The sequence below is a fragment of the Dendropsophus ebraccatus genome, chromosome 8 (assembly GCF_027789765.1).
Source record: "Dendropsophus ebraccatus isolate aDenEbr1 chromosome 8, aDenEbr1.pat, whole genome shotgun sequence".
Lineage (NCBI taxonomy): Eukaryota > Metazoa > Chordata > Amphibia > Anura > Hylidae > Dendropsophus > Dendropsophus ebraccatus.
Window position 1 is genome coordinate 96,335,838 of NC_091461.1, and position 19,187 is coordinate 96,355,024.

The following is a 19,187-nucleotide window of genomic DNA, read 5'->3' on the forward strand; positions in this document are numbered from 1 at the left end:
CGTAAAAACGAAACGCCCCAAATAAAAGAAATGCGTTTTTTTTTTTTCAATTTTACCACACTTTGATTTTTTTTCTGATTTCGCAGTGTACTTTATGAACAAATTCAGCCTGGCATTGCAAAGTACAATTAGTGGTACAAAAAATAAGGGCTCATGTAGGTTTCTAGGTGAAAATGCAACTGCTATGGCCTTTTAAGCACAAGAAGGAAAAACGAAAACGCAAAAATTGAAATTGGCCTGGTCCTCTAAGGGTTAAGTGACCAAAGATCAGCAATTTTAGTGTTTGTTATTATTTATTTTTTTGGCAGGCATGGGGACCTCCAGAAGGTAACTGATCAGCACTCTGCAATAATCTCACAAAGGTGCTGATTGGACTCCTGGAAGATGTGACGCCTGTCAAATCAACCTTTACAAGCTGTGACTATTGGCTATTGGCCAAAGCATGTATAGGGTTAAACTGATGAGATAATAGTGATGTCTGATGCCGGCAGTTGTACCTAAAAATCATCTGTAAGATACACGACATATAGGGTGGGCTCAGCTTCTGAGTGCCCTCTATATTTAATACCTATCAGGATGACGTTAAAATATATTATACGTCTATGTGCCCCATCTTGTGAAGACGGAAGAGAAAAAAAAATCTCAAATCAATATTCTTTAAGAGCGAGCTTTTATTTTATCATAGAATGAATGCATTTTAATTTATACAGGTTAAACATTACATTTAAGCATATTTTATTCTAGAGCTATGGCAATCTTGTCTTGTCATTTCTTTGTATGAAGCAGTTTAGATTTCAGAGACTGGATTATTTAACCCCATCTGGAAAAAAATCCTAAAGGAAACAAAAAAGTTTTAATAAAAAAGTTTTCTCAAAATAGGGAGAGGTATTTATTCCAAGGCTATGTTCAAACGGCGTGAGAGACCGGCCGTTCTGTGACCCCGGCCGGCTCACGGAACGGCCAGGCTCTGCCCAGATCATCGCAGCCGGTACTTAAGTACCAGCCGAATGATCTGTCCGGCTGCAGAGCTCTGATGAGGGCGGACATGTCAGTTCTTTGCGGCGCCATATGGGATCCCAGCCAGAGCGTATACTATGTGTATACGCTCCGGCCGGGATCCCATAGCAGATAAGGCAGTGTTCCACACCGTACAAAGTACGGCCATTGTTGCCAATGGCAACAACGGCCATACTTTTACGTTGTGTGGACATAGCCTTAGGGAAGAACTACAGAGGGGGAAAGTGGTATACAGTATAAGGGGCCTAACTACAGGGAAACAGTATATGCTCTTGTTTGGAGAGATAGCCTCATTAAAATTTGCTCCAGAGTCTCTTGTTATGCACCAGATGTCTTGTGTGGAAAACAAGAAAATTTCTTGCACCATATGGGATAAATGTGCTAGAATCAGGGATAACCCTATTGAATTATAGTATTATTTACATTTTTGGGTTACATAGTTTTTCCAGTTAAAAAAAGAAATATGTCAATCAAGTTCAACCAAGGGCGGGGATAAGATATGGATAAAGAGGAAGGGTATGGGAACTTGACCTACAATTACCTACTTACTATACTGTTTTTTGGCCACATGGATCTGATCCCTTCTTAGTTTCAGCTTTGAACTGTGAGCTTACTGTTACTATGCAACAGAGGACTGCAGTAGCGGCCGGATGAACTTCATTTATGTTGAATTGGGATGTGGGCACGTCTGTGTGCGCCTGCATTCTAATTCAGCATAGCACACAATGAAAAGTGCGGCCATTGTGTGAACTGACAGTTCTGTGCGGCCGCTATTCATTGAATAGCGGCCACACAAAACTGTCATGCCAGTTTTTCTTGCAGCCGCTAGGGAATCGAGAGTATACTATTAAGTCCTGCGTTTTTTACGCTGAACTTACAAATGTCCACATAGTTTCCTGAGCTCTGTGGATTTATTTAGAGGCGCACTGCCTCTATATAAATCCCATGTGCACGGGGCCCGTCCATGCGCACAAATTGAAACCTACGCCAGCTCTGAGGTTTCACTATAATTTTTACGCTGGAAAAATAAATGCGGCGCATGCAGAGGCTGCGCCCCCTCTGAGTGCTGCCACATCCCCTAGAATGCCCCCTTCCCGCCCCACTGGCACAAGTGGCGCAGAGAGTCCACTTGCAAATAGATTATTTGCAAATCAAGCGTTTGTGAATACATTTATTTGCAAGTTGGTCCTCTGCACCTGAAAGTGCCCTATGCGACACATAATAAAAGTCCCCCTATGTGTATACACTCCAGCAGGGATTCCATTGATTTCAGAGCAATTCACATTTTCAATTTATCACGGTCGTGATTAATTCAAAATATACCTTGTGTGAGCGTAGCCTTAACCGGAGAGAACTCTTTGTCTTTGATAGAGATTTTATATATGACTGCCCTTTGCCATGTTTTTTTTACAGGTCATTTATATAAAAATAAGATAATAATGTCACACCTTTCAAGTCTACTACTTTTTAACACTTTAGTTGCACGCCTTTGTACTTTTCTCAGCTCCAGGGCACTCTTTCTACGGTATGAACTGATTCTTAGAGATGATAATATACACCAGACTACAACTATGCTTTGTACAGCAGTAATATATCCTGACCCTGTCCAGCCAGTCCTGCTGGCTTTAGAAGCAGCTGATTGACAGTCTATGCTGTTCTGTAGTCTATTATTTATGCCCAGATCGTAGTGAACAAGACGGTTTTTCTCCCCCTAGGACCTAACATGCATGCAGGCTATCAGCATCCACACTTTGCATTTATCTGCATTGCACTTCTGAATTTTTTTTACTGAATTTACTGTGTTCACTGTACTGTAGTGTATTATGCTGCCTTGATATATAGCTTTAATACAGATTTAAAGCAACTGTACCCACAATCTGAATCCCCCAAACCGATTGTACCTTTGGATAGCTGCTTTTAATCCAAGATCTGTCCTGGGGTCCGTTTGGCAGGTGATGCATTTATTGTGCTAAAAAACAACTTTTAAACTTGCAGCCTTGTGTCAAATTGGCGTGGCCTAGAGTACCAATGCCCTAGTATTGCGACACCCCTCCGTCCCTTCTCTCTGCCCTTCTCATTATTAGGAATGCCCCTGCAACATTTTTTCCTATTCATCACCTGTCTGAACACTGCACATGAGCTTTATCATTAAGGCACCTGTGCAGTGTTCTGACAGGTGATGAATAGGAAAAATGGTGAAGAGGGCACGGAGGAGGGATGGATGGATGTCGCAATCCTAGGGCACAGACACTGTGGGCCAAACCAATTTGACACAAGGCTGCAAGTTTAACAGTTGTTTTTTTAGGACAATAACTGTATCACCTGCCGAACAAACCCCAGGACAGATCTTAGATTAACAGCAGCTATCTGATAGTATAAGTGGTTTAAGGGGGTCAGATTGTGGGTACAGAGTCGCTTTAACTTAGTTAACTAGTAAGATTCTTTTTACTTTTTTTATTGGCTGGACTCAAAAGTGTAGTTGAATATCCTCACCTTGTTTTGGCTCAGGCGTCTGTACTTGGTCTGTAATGTATTATAAATCAATGGTTAGAATGGTTCAGTGCTTAAAACTGAAAATATAAATTTATCATAAGTGTTTCCATATACAGTTGGAAACATAAACATGTGGACAGTGACAATATTTTAATAACTCAGCCTCATCACAATAGATCTGAATCAAAGACACCACTATGTATATATGTTAATTCAGTGGGTTCAAAAATATTGCTTTCACCATTTATAAATTAGTCATTTGTGATGGTGTCCCAGTATATTGTGCATGTCATGATGCAGCCAATCACTGGCCTTAGCTGTCCTTTCCTTCATGTGCTACATATGACAGCCAAAGCTAGTGATGGGCTGTAGCAACATGTGCATCATTTATGGATGATTATCACAGCAAGGCCATTGAGGGACTCTGGAGCAGTAGGGGTGCTGGAATGGTGACTAACTGGGAGGTCAGAACTAGGCATGAGAAAAGCTAATTTTTCTTTTTCAAAATTTATGGGAAAATTGCTCACCTCACAGTGCTTCTTCGGTGTCCTCCTCTGTGTCCAGTCTCTTTAGCCGCCTCAAGCCTTCTTGGCCAATCCCTGGTCACAGCGCTGTGCCGTCTCAGTCAGTTACTGATTGGCTGAGTGGTTGATCACTCTTATCTCAGGAGTGACAGCCCGTTCAGTCAATCAGTAACTGACTGAGACGGGACAGCGTCAAGACCAGTGATTAGCTGAGCAGGCTGTCACTCTTGTCTGGGGAGTGACAGCTATTCAGCCAATCACTGGCTGCGGCGCTGTCTGTCTCAGTAAGTAATTGTCTGAGTGGGCTACAGGTGGCTAAAGACAAGGTAAGTTTTGAGGAGCAAACAGCTGAACTGCACCAAAACAGCTAAATAATTGTTTAGTGCAGTTCGTAAAGGTTCGATTCGCAACTGCTGAAACTTGGCGACCAATTTTTTTTAAAACTTTGTTCATCTCTAGTCAAAAGACTTGTAATATCCTGGGGCCAACCTACTCACTACTGAAGTACATAGGTTGTGTTGTGGCAGTAGATACAGCCTGCATGATCTAGTTTAGATACTATGAATCAAAACATATCTAATATATAGCATTGCTCTAAAGAGTATTCTGAGTTAAAAATAACATATCTCCTACCCACAAGATAGGGGATAAATGTGAGATTGCTAGGGGGCTGACCCCTGGGAACCTCCACAGCACCCAGAATGAGGCCCAGAGTCTTTCTTATGAATGGAGCTGTGAATCACATATCAACGCTATATTGTCTATGAAGCTGCTGAAGATAGTTGCAACACTTGGCTACGTTCAGCAGCTCTTATTAAAAGTGAATGAAGCAGGGGTGCAATTCACACAATTGGTGGGAACAGGAAACCTATGAAAGTACTTTAACCTAACAAACTAGGTTTTCCAGACTTTGAAAACTCTTTAATATAACATAATTGCGACAAAGGGATGTGACCTATGCCGTCTCTTTCAAGATGTGAAATTGATAAAATGTATGCAACATTATATCAAGGATTAGTAATAATGTCCTCATTGCATTAGAGGTGGGACATACCTTTTGTAGGTGTGATACCCCAATTTATCCCTTTAAAAAATAAAAAGTCACATTTTCCATTTGTTGAGAATGACATTTAGTATTTAATCTGTGCTATATGCTATATGCATGACAGAGAAAAATCAGGAAAATAGTGTGTTATCTGACAGACCTATTTTTAGCCACATATTTCCGTAGCAAATTTACTTAATAACATCTCGTTTCTATTTAACAGTACATAAAAAAAGTTTTGGAACTAGAGGTTATGGGCCGATTTGGGGAAATCACTCGAGTGCAGTAGGTCACCAGTAATACCATCCTCTATGGTTGCCTTTTGGTTGGCTGTCCCTGAAGATTACATGAGCAGGTACTGTACTAGGGTCAATTATATACCTCCAGTCTCATACATAGTACCACTAACTCCATCAATTAACTTAGTACTAGAACCTCTGTAAATTACTTAAAGAACCACTGCCACTAAGCATGCACTGCCATGTGGTCTTCACAGCTCAGCATGGAGAGATGTGGCCCATGCTGGAGCATCATGTTGGTGAGGCAACTGACCCACGCCTTGTGCGTTGTATCAATAAGAGCTATTTTAATTAATTGATTTCAATTTCACATGAATCCAGTTTATAATGGTGCGTTCACACCTACAGGATCTGCAGCTGATTTTCTGCTGCGGTTCCGCAGCAGATTTCATTTAAATAACTGAACACAGCATCAAATCTGCACAATCAAATCTGCTGCAGATCCTGTAGGTGTGAACGTACCCTAACACCATATCATGGCATGCTATCAGAAGACTTCATTTAGATAACAATCACTGGATGTCACATAGACACATAGATGACACATGGATGGCACATAGACACACACAACATATACAATAAAAGTGCCCATACACCTTAGACTAAAGTCAGCTGAATCCTCCACCCCCCCCCCTTTTCCCCAGTGGGTTTAACTGATTGTCTAAGGTGTATGATGGCCTCCTGTCTCTCCATCAACAGATGATGTTGTACTCACACATTGTACTCAATTACTCATTGTAATGCCCAAATTTTATTTAATAATTACGATGGACATTGTACATAGGGATCGGTACCTGTAGCTGCTGAGTTTATGTCCCAGTTCATTCCTGCGGGAATTTTATAACAAAAATTTGTAAGTTTAACTAAAATACTTTTAATATAAAAAAAAGAATTAAAATACTTCTAATATAAAAATAGAAAAAAAACACTTCTAATCTAAAAATAGAAATGTAAGAATTAATATGAGATTACTGCTGGGTGAATTAGTGTTCCAGTTCATTCCTGGGAATTATAAGTAAGACATTTAATTCTTCTGTAAACCTATTACAACAGGCTTGTATATTTAATATCTGAAGATATTATCGCTTCTTGGTAATTTGGATCCCACTTGATGTCTGCCATGTGTTAGAGACTTATTATGACATTTAATAAAAGCCTTGAGATAGTTTGTTACTTCTATGCCTATATGTGAGCTAACCAAAGAGAGAAAGAACTATTTTAACTGTTGGTATTACAGTGATTTGCAATAAATTAGAATATCAAATTTTTTTTTCTCAGTATTTCAGTATTTTTCTGTTGATAATTATGCATTACAGCCAAGAAAAAAACAAAAGTCAGTATTTCAGAAAATTAGAATAATTAACCCTAAACACTTGCAGTGGCTTCCTAAGTGTTATAAAAGGTCCCTTAGTCTGGTTCAGTATGCCACACAATCATGGGGAAGACTGCTGACTTGACAGATGTCCAGAAGGCAGTCATTCACACACTCCACAAGGAGGGTAAGCCACAAAAGTTCATTGCTAAAGAAGCTGGCTGTTCTGAGAGTCCTGTATCAAAGCATATTAATGGAAAGTTAAGTAGAAGGAAAAAGTGTGGTAGAAAAAGATGCACAAGCAACCGGGAGAACCGCAGTCTTAACAGGATTTTAACGAAAATGCCATTCAAAAATTTGGGAGAGTTCACAATAAGTGGACTGCTACTGGAGTCAGTGCTTCAAAATCATCCACATAAAGATGTCTGCAGGACATGGGCTACAAGTGTTCCATGTGTCAAGCCACTCCTGACAAATAAACAATGCCAGAAGCGTCTTATCTGGGCCAAGGAAAAGAAGAACTGGACTGTTGATCAGTGGTCCAAGGTGCTGTTTTCAGATTAAAGAGTCACTGTCGTATTTTTTTTTTTTGCAGAAATCAATAGTCCAGGCGATTTTAAGAAACTTTGTAATTGGGTTTATTAGCCAAATCTGCCATTATCTGCATGTAAAAAGCCTTTTCCCAGGTCCCCCCCTCCTTCCTCTTTTTCATCCACTCTGAAAAATCTGAAAATTGTGACTTGTTGCAGGAGACGTACCCTGTCTGCTCTAGGGAGAGGGGAGGGGGGAGGAGGAAGGAGGGAGTTAGCCGGCAGCAGAAAGCAGATAACAGAGGATTACAGGCACAGAGCTGGGTGACAGCTGTAATCTGAGCTCAGACAGGTCACTGGTGATGGTCAGAACAGATAACGGGTGAGGGATTTGTAGATTAACTCTTTGTTGTCCTGTTTTGGTCTTTTCTTTAGCTCTCTCCATAGGAGAACAATGAAGACAGGGGGGAGAGCTTCAAACTGCTTTTTCATGATAAAAATGCATTTTTCGGATAATAAACCCAATTACAAAGTTTCTTAAAATCGCCTGGACTATTGATTTCTGCAAAAAAAAATTTCACGACAGTGACACTTTAAAGTAAATTTTGCATTTCATTTGGAAATCAAGGTCCCAGAGTCTGGAGGAAGAGTGGAGAGGCACACAATCCAAGCTGCTTAAGGTCTAGTGTAAAGTTTCCACAATCCGTAATTGTTTGGGGAGCCATGTCATCTGCTGGTGTAGGTTCACTCTGTTTCATCAACACCAAAGTCAACGCTGTCGTCTGCCCGGAAATTTTAGAGCACTTCATGCTTCCCTGTGCTGAAAAGATTTTTAAAGATGGAATTTTCATCTTCCAGGAGGATTTGGCACCTGTCCACACTGCCAAAAGTACCAATACCTGGTTTACTAACCACAGCATCACTGTGCTTGATTGGCCAGCAAACTTGCCAGACCTTAACCCCATAGAGAATTTATGGGGTATTGTCAAGAGGAAGATGAAAGACACCTGACCCAATAATGCAGACGAGCTGAAGGCCGCTATCAAAGCAACCTGGGCTGGGCTGATCGCCTCCATGCCACATTGCCGCATTGATGCCGTTATTCATGCAAAAGGTGCCCTGACCAAGTATTCAGGGCATTTACTGTACAGACTTTTCATTTGGTCGACATTTCTGTGTTAAAAACATTTTTTTTTTTTGGGGCGGGACCGGATGTTGGAGTGAGCAGTCGCACGGCTCTGAGCTCCGCCGGGGGAACGGCTACTAACGGGGGAAAACTCGTGCACCGACGCTCAGACTCACCCTCAGAATGACCAAGAGGGGATCGCAGAAGTCCCGCACCCGCTCCAGCTCCTTGGGCCCGCTTTCTTCTGGCCCCCTGGACGCATATCTGGCAGGAGAAGGAGGGAGCCGAAAATCCAAGATGGCGCCGGCAGCGTGGCGCGCCGCAGCACAGCCTGAGGGCTCTCCCTCTTCATCCCCGGCACATTCCGGCTGCAGCCAGGACACTTACAGGTCAGGGGGACAGGGGGAAGAGATAGTAGAGGAGCCCCCCACTCACTCCTCACCACCGCAGGGGCATCAGACCTACTCTGCAGCAGTCCGGTCCTCCATGGAGCACGGGACACCGCCCGCCCCATCAGGCGTTATGGAGGCTGCAGTGCCACCATCTTCCTCCACCCCCATATCCACCAATGCTCCTCAGGACAGGGGACTGCCACCACTCCCTCAGAGGCAACAAGGGAAAAGCAAGGGCACCCCTATATTCCATCCAGCTAAACCCCTCTCCCCACTACCTCACTGGTTTTTACAAGATACAGGAGATGGCCCCCATATGTCTAAACACAAAACGGTGACAGGGGCACAGACTGCATCTTGGTGGTCTAACAGATCCTCTACTTCAGACCTGGAGGACTCCACTCTTCCTATCCCGCCTACAGACCCTACCTGGCGCCAATGCTTGCAAAATATACCAACTAAGGATGATTTTAAATCCCTCATACAAGAGGTCCGCGCTTGTAGGTCTGAGATAACTGCAGTTAAAAAGGACTTGCACCATATTGCACAGAGAGTGGATAGCATCGAGGAAGAACACGATGCTACCAGAGCCTACGTAGCCGACATGCACACTACGGTGGTAGACCATCATAATGCCCTATGTGACTATCAGCGCCACTTGGAAGATTTAGATAACCGAGGGCGCCAACATAATATCCGGGTGAGAGGGGTACCTAAAGTTGATGGAGACGAAGATGTATATGGAACTCTTACATCCCTTTTCAATACAATACTCTCGGCCCCTGCAGAGCATGTTATTAAAATGGATCGGGCTCACAGGGCGTTACGCCCCAAAGACAAGACATCGCAACCCAGAGATATCATTTGTTGCATAACAGACTATGCTTTAAAAGAATCTATCATGGCGAAAGCACGAGGGCTTGACCACATTGAATTTGCTGATGCCCCAATCCAACTGATGTCCGACCTATCATGGGTCACTCTACAGAAGAGACGCTTGCTGAGGCCCCTCCTACAATTGCTTAGGGATGCCAACATCCCATATAGGTGGGGTTTTCCATTTAGTCTCACAGCCCGCAAAAATGGCCGGTCAGTCACCCTCTGCACAGCTGCAGATCTCCAAGACTTTTGTGATTCCCTGGGTTTAACGGTGCCAGATCTGCCTCATTGGGAGATGGTCCCTCTCCCTCCTCCGCCACCTCCAGTTTGGTCCCAAGTCCGACCCAGGCGCAAGAGGCCACAACCTAAGGATGCAGCCGGTTTGGAGTCCCGATCTTCGAGACTTCAGAAACCCTGAGGTCACCTGGAGGCCTGGCTCTTGTTCATACTGAGTGTTGACATTTTACGTTTGCTTTTTTTTTTTTTTTTTTTTAATTTTCCCCCCTCATGTGCTACGGTTACCATTGTTATTCCTTATATTGCGCTCCCCCGGCGCTGCTCTTTGTAGGAATTCTCTGTGTTGGTTACCACTGCTGACACTAACCTGACTCTTCCCGCTACCGCTAGGGACCACTGTATCTCTTCGAGGCTTGGCTACATACCTCGGGGAGGAATATCTTCGTCCTGATCTTCTCTTTCCCTCTCTCCCTTTTACCAACTGATCCCTCCCTTTCCCTCTCCTCTCCTCTCCCCCCCCCCCCTTCTCTTCTCTTTTTTCTTTCTTTTTTCTCTTCCCTGACTGCCTTTTAGCCTTCTCTTTTATCCTAGTTTTCCCTAGCGGGTGCTGTGGTGTGCATTTTTAGTTGGTTACGTCCCACTGCATCTACCGCGTTTTGGATATGACTTTTGTATTCACTGTCTTGTTGTGGTCTATGTTGTCTTCCCCCGTCTTCCTCATGTATTCCCCGATGTGTGTTCCTCTCACCCGCTGTGTTTTCTATTTCAGCCCAGACGCACGCTCATACAGAACCCTAGGACATGCTACTCTATGGGAGTGGTCATCTCGAGGAAGCTTGGACGTGTCCAGGTTTGAGTTTCTCCCTTCCCCTGTTAGGGGACACACGTATTTGGTTATGCTGGTGCCCTTCCCCCTAGTGAGCTGTCATGGTGCGATTCCTTACGGTTAATGCTAAGGGATTAAACTCCAACCGCAAGCGTAGACTCTTGCTAAAGGAACTGAAGTCCTCGCACTCAGATATTGTATTTGTGCAGGAGACGCACTATGACAGCTCAGGGTCATTCAATTTCGTCAAACACAACTTTCCCACAACTTATTCAGCTTATAGAGAAGATAAGAGAGGAGGTGTAGCTATACTGATAGCTAAGGACTGCCAGATCACGATTTCACAAACAGTCAGTGACCCTCAGGGTCGTTATGTGATTTTAGTAGGATGTCTTGGGGACTCTCCCATAGTACTTTGTAATGTGTATTGCCCAAACTCTGGCCAGATACCCTTTCTTACTCATCTCCTTTCAAAGCTCTCCAAAATCCAACAATCCCTATCCTCCCCGGTGCTACTGATTGGGGGAGATTTTAATATGCCCTTCTCCCCAGGGATGGACAGACTTTCTGTACAACAAAGGCCTCCCCCATCCTCTCTGATCCAACTCTCCCAGAGATTCCACAGTTTTTCTTTTTTTACCGGCCTTTCACCGTCTTCACTAATACATGTATCCAATGTACACAATGTATTGAATAACGGACGTTTTTACCGCGGACATCAAAATAATGAACATGATCATTATTTTAGGATGTCTTTTGCAAACATCGGACATTTTTTATTAGTTGTTCACACACATTTTTTTTTTTTGTCACCGTTCTTTCTCCATATTTACTATTAAATTCAATGGACTTTTCAATTAAGACACACCCAAAGGACACTTAGTAACCCCAAACTAGAATAATGTACAAACACCAGTTATTGCACTAAGGGGAGGACAGGCTGCTAAATAACGTCCGTATTTTTAGCCTTAAAATAATGGACATCATTTTAAACGGAGCTGAAAAAACGTGTAAACATAGCCTTTAGGGGACAATCACTCCTGAATACAGACTTCATATCCACATGGTTGGAGGAGTAGGAAAGATGCTTAATAAAAGAAGAAGCATTTTTGTTTGATAAGATATATTAAAATGTTTCAGAGCTTGTATTTTATTGATCTATGCAAAAGTTGTGCCAGTGCCTAGTTAGACTTTAACATTTGGAACTAAAATTTTTAATTTTAAAATTGTCTGTAGACATTAACCCCTTAGCGACCTATGACGTATCTGGTACGTCATGGTGCTGCGGGGGGTGTTCAGCCAACACCCCGCTCTGAACAGCGGTGCTCCCGGCTGTGATCTGCAGCCGGGGAGCGCCTCTATTAGCTGGCGCCCAGTTGCTGGCGCCTCTATTAGCTGGCGCCCATCCGTCTAGTGGGACGGATCTCCTGCCTGCAGCAGGCCAAAGCAATCTATGACCGATCTTATCGATCTTTGCTGTGTATATACCCAGCATTGATCTCTATGAGAGATCAGTGCTGTGTATATACAAGTCCCCCAGGGGGACTTCTAGTTCACCCCCCTTTTCCCATTTTACAAATATAAATTAATAAATAAACATATTTGGTATCGCCGCGCACGTAATCGCCTGAACTATTAAATTATCACATTCCTGATCTCGCACGGTAAACGGCGTCAGCACGAAAAAATTCCAAAGTGCAAAATTGCGCATTTTTGGTCGCATTAAATCCAGAAAAAATTTAATAAAAAGTGATCAAAAAGTCGTATTTGCGCAATCAAGGTACCGATAGAAAGAACACATCTTGTCGCAAAAAATGACACCTCACACAGCCCCATAGACCAAAGGATAAAAGCGCTATAAGCCTGGGAATGGAGCGATTTTAAGGAACATATATTTGTTAACAATGGTTAGAATTTTTTAAAAGCCATCACGTAATATAAAAGTTATACATAATATATATCGTTGTAATCGTAACGACTTGAGGAACATGGATAACAAGTCAGTTTTACCATAGGGTGAATGGCGTAAATGCGAAACTCCCCGAAATCAAAATAAATTCCTTTTTTTTTTCAATTTCACAGCGCAAATGATTTTTTTCCGGTTTCGCAGCATATTTTATGGAAAAATAATGCCACTCATTGCAAAGTACAATTGGTTTCACAAAAAATAAGCGCTCATATAAGTCTCTAGGTGAAAAAATGCAAGTGCTATGGACTTTTAAACATAAAATGGAAAAAGCAAAAGCGCAAAAACGAAAATTGGCTTTTACCTTAAAGGGAACCAATCACTTAAAAAACGCATGTAAAGCTATGGGAATGTGCTGTAGCAGCACCCAGCACACTTCCCAAACATGCTTTTATACCCCCCGTCCCTGCAATGTACAAGCCAAAAACGTACTTTATAAACTCGGCGCTCTGTATGTAAATTACCCCCAAGTAGTCCTCTGGGCGGGGAGCTGTGGGCAAGTAGTCAAGGTCCCTGGGCGTTCTGCAGTGCTAATCACGCCCCTCTGGGCGTGATTAGCCTGCATAATTGTGGCGGCGTCATCGGAGGCGCGCTGTCTCTAACGTCAGCACGCCTACGTCAGCACGCCACGCCAGGTGCAAAATAGCCTCGAACTCATTGCCGGATCTCCAGCAATGAGTTTGAGGCTTTCTGCAAGTGTGCAGTACGGCGCAGACCGGACCCGCTGTACTGCGCATGAGCGGCACAGCAAGAACATAGGCATGCTAACGTTAGAGACAGCGCGCCTCTGATGACGACGCCACAATTATGCAGGCTAATCACGCCCAGAGGGGCGTGATTAGCACTGCAGAACGCCCAGGGACCGTGACTACTTGCCCGCAGCTCCCCGCCCAGAGGACTACTTGGGGGTAATTTACATACAGAGCGCCGAGTTTATAAAGTACGTTTTTGGCTTGTACATTGCAGGGACGGGGGGTATAAAAGCATGTTTGGGAAGTGTGCTGGGTGCTGCTACAGCACATTCCCATAGCTTTACATGCGTTTTTAAGTGATTGGTTCCCTTTAAGGGGTTAAACAAACTGGGTGCTAATTAACTGATCTAATGAGCTAATGATCAGAAAACCCTCACATGATTATATCACATGACATACTGTACTGAATCTAATTGGCTAGATTTAGAAAATGAATATTACCTGAAGCTTCAGAATTTATATCCCAGCTCATGCCTGTTGGGATAATAAAATACACATGTGTGAGGTTCAGAAACTCCAATAAATGTGAGAAAAGAATAACTTTAGAATAGAAATATAAGAATAAATATGGGATTACCGCCTGGTGAATTCGTATTCCAAGTCATCCCTGGAAATAAAAAGTAATACATTTAATTCTTTTAGTAATATATATTTGGGGATATTATTACACCCTGGTAAATTTAGATCCTACTGTATGTTTGTCCGAAGTAAAATGGGAAGTCCCAAGGCACGGGCGGCAGGTGATAGCAGAAATATAATAAACAATGTATACTCACCAGTCCTCGTGCCTCTGTAGCACTGCACCTGGGTTTTGTTGAGGGCCACCGGCTGTCATTTTTGGTTGGAGTTCAGGTATGTCATGTACATGACTCTTCTTGCTGCAACGTCATGGCCAAGCAAAGCGATTGCCTGCTCAGCCAGTCAGTCTGCAAAACATTCATCCAGAAAGACCACCCTTGCTTAGTTCTCTTTTTAGGCATATGATTGGCCAATCATGTCACCCTAGACACTAGGCTTAATCTGATTGGTCGGAGTCATAAAAATTAAAAGATTACCTTTAGCTCCAGAGTTCACATCCCAGTTCATTCCTGTTGAAATAATATTAATATAAATGTGTAAGTCCATTAAAATGCCTATCCTTTAAAACAGAAATGTAAAAATAAAAATGAGATTACCGCCTAGCGAATTAGTATTCCAATCCATTCCTGAAAATATATAAATTAAATAAATGAAATATATAAATCGAAATAAAATAAATTTTACCACAAAAGTAAATATCAGTCTGCTCAGCTCATTTCTTCTGTTTTATCTGCTACCCACAGATCAGTCAGGCATTTTTAATGTGACAGGTTCCCTTTAAGAGTTATCCTGTTCTAACAGTCTTGTTTCTTTAATAGTTGAAGTGGTTATTGGTAAATGTAGATCTCACTATACTCAGGGGTTCGAGAATCCAAAGTTAATCATTTAGTAAAGTCCTGTTTTAGGATATTGTGTTACTTCTAGAGATGAGCGATTCGCTTATCTAAACGAAGTGAAGCGCTCTGTTTGATCAGCTCTCCGCAAATCAAGGCACCAGCCTTAAAGCGCTGCTCTGCTCCCTGCCACTCCTCCCAGGATTCCGGGAAAAGCTGGATCAATCTTGGGAAACTTCTCCCAGTTTCCCAGGATTGGATACAGTATTTCCCCGGCATCCTGGGTGGAGCGACAGAAAGCGGAGCAGGGCTGATGAGCGGAGCGCTAATCTAACAAGTACTTCGCTATGTTTAGATGAGCGATTTGCTAATCTCTAGTTACTTCTATAGGTACGTGTCAGTTAACCAAAGAGAGAAGCGTCTAGTGAGAAGCATGAAAAATGAATATGGTTATGGTCTCAGTCCAAGCTCAACCCCATTAGAAAAATTTTAATTTTATAATCTGGGTTATATATGAAAGAATATCTATCAAAATTTCCCTTTCTTTGTTTGAAGAAATTACTATAGAATCATATGGTAATTACTATATACTACTATACTAATTACTATATTACGTCTATATATAGATGACGAAAATGTATGTCATGCATGTCTGTCACTTAACGGTATACATTTAAGCCATTGACCGCAGGGACTCAATGAAGTGAACTCAGGAGCTGAGCTTACTTTATAGAGGATGAGGATATTAGCTATTAGCCGCTGCATCCTTGCCGTCAATGACAGGCTGTTGCGATTGTGCGGCCACCCGCCATTAACTCCTTAAGCATTATTTAAGTGTAGGTGACAGGAGCCACTCCTGTCACTTACCGATTGGGACACCAACAGTGTCTAATGTCAGACAGGCTTTATTTCAAGATAGCAGATAACACTGATCAATGCTGTGCAATGCTATATCATTGACCAGTAGAGATAAGCGAACCTTGAGCATGCTCGAGTCGATCCGAACCCGAACTTTTGGCATTTGATTAGCGGTGGCTGCTGAACTTGGATAAAGCCCTAAGGCTATGTGGAAATCATGGATATAGTCATTGGCTGTATCCATGTTTTCCAGACAACCTTAGAGCTTTATCCAAGTTCAGCAGCCACCGCTAATCAAATACCAAACGTTCGGGTTCGGATTGACTCGAACCTGAACCCGGTTCGCTCATCTCTATTGACCAGTGTATGCAATCTGATGTAACAGTCCCTTAGAGGGAATTAAAAAGTGAAAAAGTGTAAAATAAAAATGTTTTTTTTTTTTTAAATATAACATAGCCCCTCCCCAAATAAAAGTTTGAATCACCCCTCCTTCCATTTTATAAATAAAACATAAAAATATAATAAATAAATAAACAAATAATGATATTATATATAATCGTAGTGTGCATAATTGTCCTTTGTATTAAGATATAACTTCTGTTGTTCCTGTATGGTGAATAGTGTAAACGAAAGATTTTTTGTGACATTATATATCAGAAAAAAAAATGATAAAAAGTGATCAAAAAGTCCCAGTTACACAAATATAGTACCAATAAAAACTAAAGATCATGGTGCAAAAAAAATGACATCTCATACAGCCCCATAGGTTGAAATAAAACCATTCTAAGAGTCACAATAGGACAATTTTAATCATTATTTGCACAAATAAAATTTTGCTGTTGTAAAATACATTGTTGTGTTCGGACTGACCTATAGAATGAAGAGGTCTAGTCACTTTTACCATAAAGTGCATGGCATAGGCACAGGAACCCCCAAAAGTTATAAAATAGCATTTTTTCCACAATTGAAGTGCATAAATAATATATTTTTGGGGTTCTATCATGCATTTTATGGTGGATTTAAAGGTACCATTACACAAGTACACGTGTTCGTGAAAAAACAAGCCCTTACTAGAGATGAGCGAACCTGGAGCATGCTCGAATTCATCCAAACCCGAGCGTTCGGCATTTGATTAGCGGGGGCTGCTGAAGTTGGATAAAGCCCGTATGCTATGTGGAAAACATGGATATAGTCATTGGCTGTATCCATGTTTTCCAGACAACCTTAGAGCTTTATCCAACTTCAGCAGCCACCGCTAATCAAATGCTGAACGTTCGGGTTCAGATGAATTCGAGCATGCTTGAGGTTCGCTCATCTCTAGCCCTTACATTCCCCAGTAGATGGTAAAATAAAAACGCTATAACTCTTAGAAGGCGAGGAGGAAAAACGAAAATGGAAAATTTAAAATTAGCCTGGTCATTTAGGCCATTTTGGGCTGTGCCATTAAGAGGTTAAAGTGGTACTCCGGAGAAATACATTATTTTCAAACTAACTGGTGCCAGGGTGTTGTACAGATTTCTGTTTAAAAAAACTGTAGTCTTTCAGTACTCATCAGCTGCTATATGTCCTGCAGGAAGCGTTTTTTTTTTAAGTCTCACATGGTGCTCTTTGCTGCCACCTCTGCCCCTGTTAGGAACTGTCCAGAGCAGCAGAAAATACCCATAGAAAACCTCTCCTACTCTGAACAGTTCCTGATATGGACAGAGGTGGTAGCAGGGAGCACAATGTCTGAATGGCAATGTGTAGACCACGTGACTTCCTTCAGGTCATACAGCAGCTGATAAGTATTAAAACGCTTGCGTTTTTTCTCTTAATGGACTTTACAAATCTGTGTAATGCTGCGTTTACACGGAACGATTATCGTTCAAATTTTCGCAATAACGATCGCATTTGAGTGATTATCGTTCCGTGTAAACACAGCAAACATTCAAGCGATGAGCGAAAAATCGTTCATTTTGATCTTTCAACATGTTCTCAAATCGTTGTTTATCGTTCGCTAAAAATTCGCAGATCGCGTCTTTCAACAGTCTTTCAAAGATTCACCCTATGTAAAAGATGGGCTTAAGCGATCTTAAAAACGATCGCATTAACGATTTTTCTTAGGAATTTTCTTACAATTTTTCTAACGATTTATTCGTCTAAACGCTGATCGTTATAAAAACCAAATCGTTGCTTCAAAATCGTTAAACGATCAATTGGGCGAATTATCGTTTAGTGTAAACGTAGCATTACTTTCTGATATTAGTTGATTTGGAAACAATTCATTTTCTCCAGAGTACCCCTTTCAACCTGCAACTTATAATATACCGCAGTAAACTGAATGTTACTGAATATTCCTAAGGATTTCCTTGTTTATCACTTTTCAAACAGATATTGGGTTTGCTGAATCTATTGGGACAGGTTCAGGAAAAGAACATTACCTGCAGCTGCTGAGTTTATATCCCAGTTCATTCCTGTTGAGATTATATTATACAAGTAATGAATTTCAGAAAGTCTATTAAACATTGCCATATGTTCACATGGTAGCACAACCACTTATGCACCTGATTTCAATACAATTTTTTTCCGTAATTCCCCTGATCAGTCTTGTTACTGCTATTGATTGGATTTGATAGATTAGGAAAGAAATTAGGGTTACAACAGTGCACAAAATGTGGGGTCAGGCTTTTTATGTTGAGTGCTAAGTGATATGGAAAGAGATGGTCTACAACTGTCTCAGTATTCTGGTGCACTGTAGACTATACCCATGGAAGAAGCTTAAAGCGGCTCTGTACCTACAATCTGCCCCTCCCAAACCACTTGTACCGTTGGATAACTGCTTTTAATCCCAGATCTGTTCTGGAGTCTATTTGGCAGGTGATGCAGGTTTTGTCCTAAAAAACTACTTTTAAATTTGCATCCCTGTGTCAAATTGGTGTGGCCTAGAGTGTCTATGCCCTAGGCTTGCACCGCCTCTCAGTCCCTCCTCCCCGCCCTCTTCACCATTAGGAATGCCCCAGCCAGGATTTCTCCTATTCATCACTTGTCTAAACACTGCATATGGGCCTTAATAATCCAACACTTGTGCAGTGTTCAGACACTATGTATGTAGCCTAAAATTTTTTTATGATAGGTCCTGTCCTTGCTTAGGGCCGTATTTCACGGCCCCATATTAAGGAGCAAGCAAGTGCCGACCTGTCAGGTCAGCGCTGGCTTGCTCCTAGTTCCCTACCTACTTGCTGCCTGTGCTACTACATGCACAGACATCGAGCGTGGAGGAGCATGGGGAAAAAGGGGCACGGGGAGTAGTGGGAGGAATTGCCAGATGATCCTTAGATCGTCCGGGTGGCTCACAGAAAATATCGGCAGCCTGCTGCTATCGCCGCTCTTATTGCATGGACCAATGGCCAGCAGCTTGTTACTATTGCTGTTGTTTTGATAGGTCATGTTTTAAGACAACCATGAGCCGACATTGTGCATGTCGTCCAATCATTGCCTTTTAACATGATCCATTACACCAAACGATTATCAGGCATTTCG

At 42.1% G+C, this 19,187-nt stretch overlaps 1 protein-coding gene across 1 annotated transcript in view; it reads right to left on the reverse strand.

Moving 5' to 3' along the window:
- Positions 1–674: 674 nt before the first annotated feature.
- Positions 675–19,187, reverse strand: part of LOC138800090 (uncharacterized) — a 52,841-nt gene continuing 34,328 nt past the window's right edge. The window contains exons 36-44 of the mRNA XM_069981897.1: positions 18,089–18,121; positions 14,574–14,603; positions 14,454–14,486; positions 13,976–14,005; positions 13,840–13,872; positions 6,173–6,205; positions 5,089–5,118; positions 3,511–3,540; positions 675–833 (exon numbers count right to left, since the gene is read on the reverse strand). Coding sequence (XP_069837998.1) covers positions 811–833; positions 3,511–3,540; positions 5,089–5,118; positions 6,173–6,205; positions 13,840–13,872; positions 13,976–14,005; positions 14,454–14,486; positions 14,574–14,603; positions 18,089–18,121 — 275 coding nt within the window. The 3' untranslated portion in view covers positions 675–810. The remainder of the gene's footprint in view (positions 834–3,510; positions 3,541–5,088; positions 5,119–6,172; positions 6,206–13,839; positions 13,873–13,975; positions 14,006–14,453; positions 14,487–14,573; positions 14,604–18,088; positions 18,122–19,187) is intronic.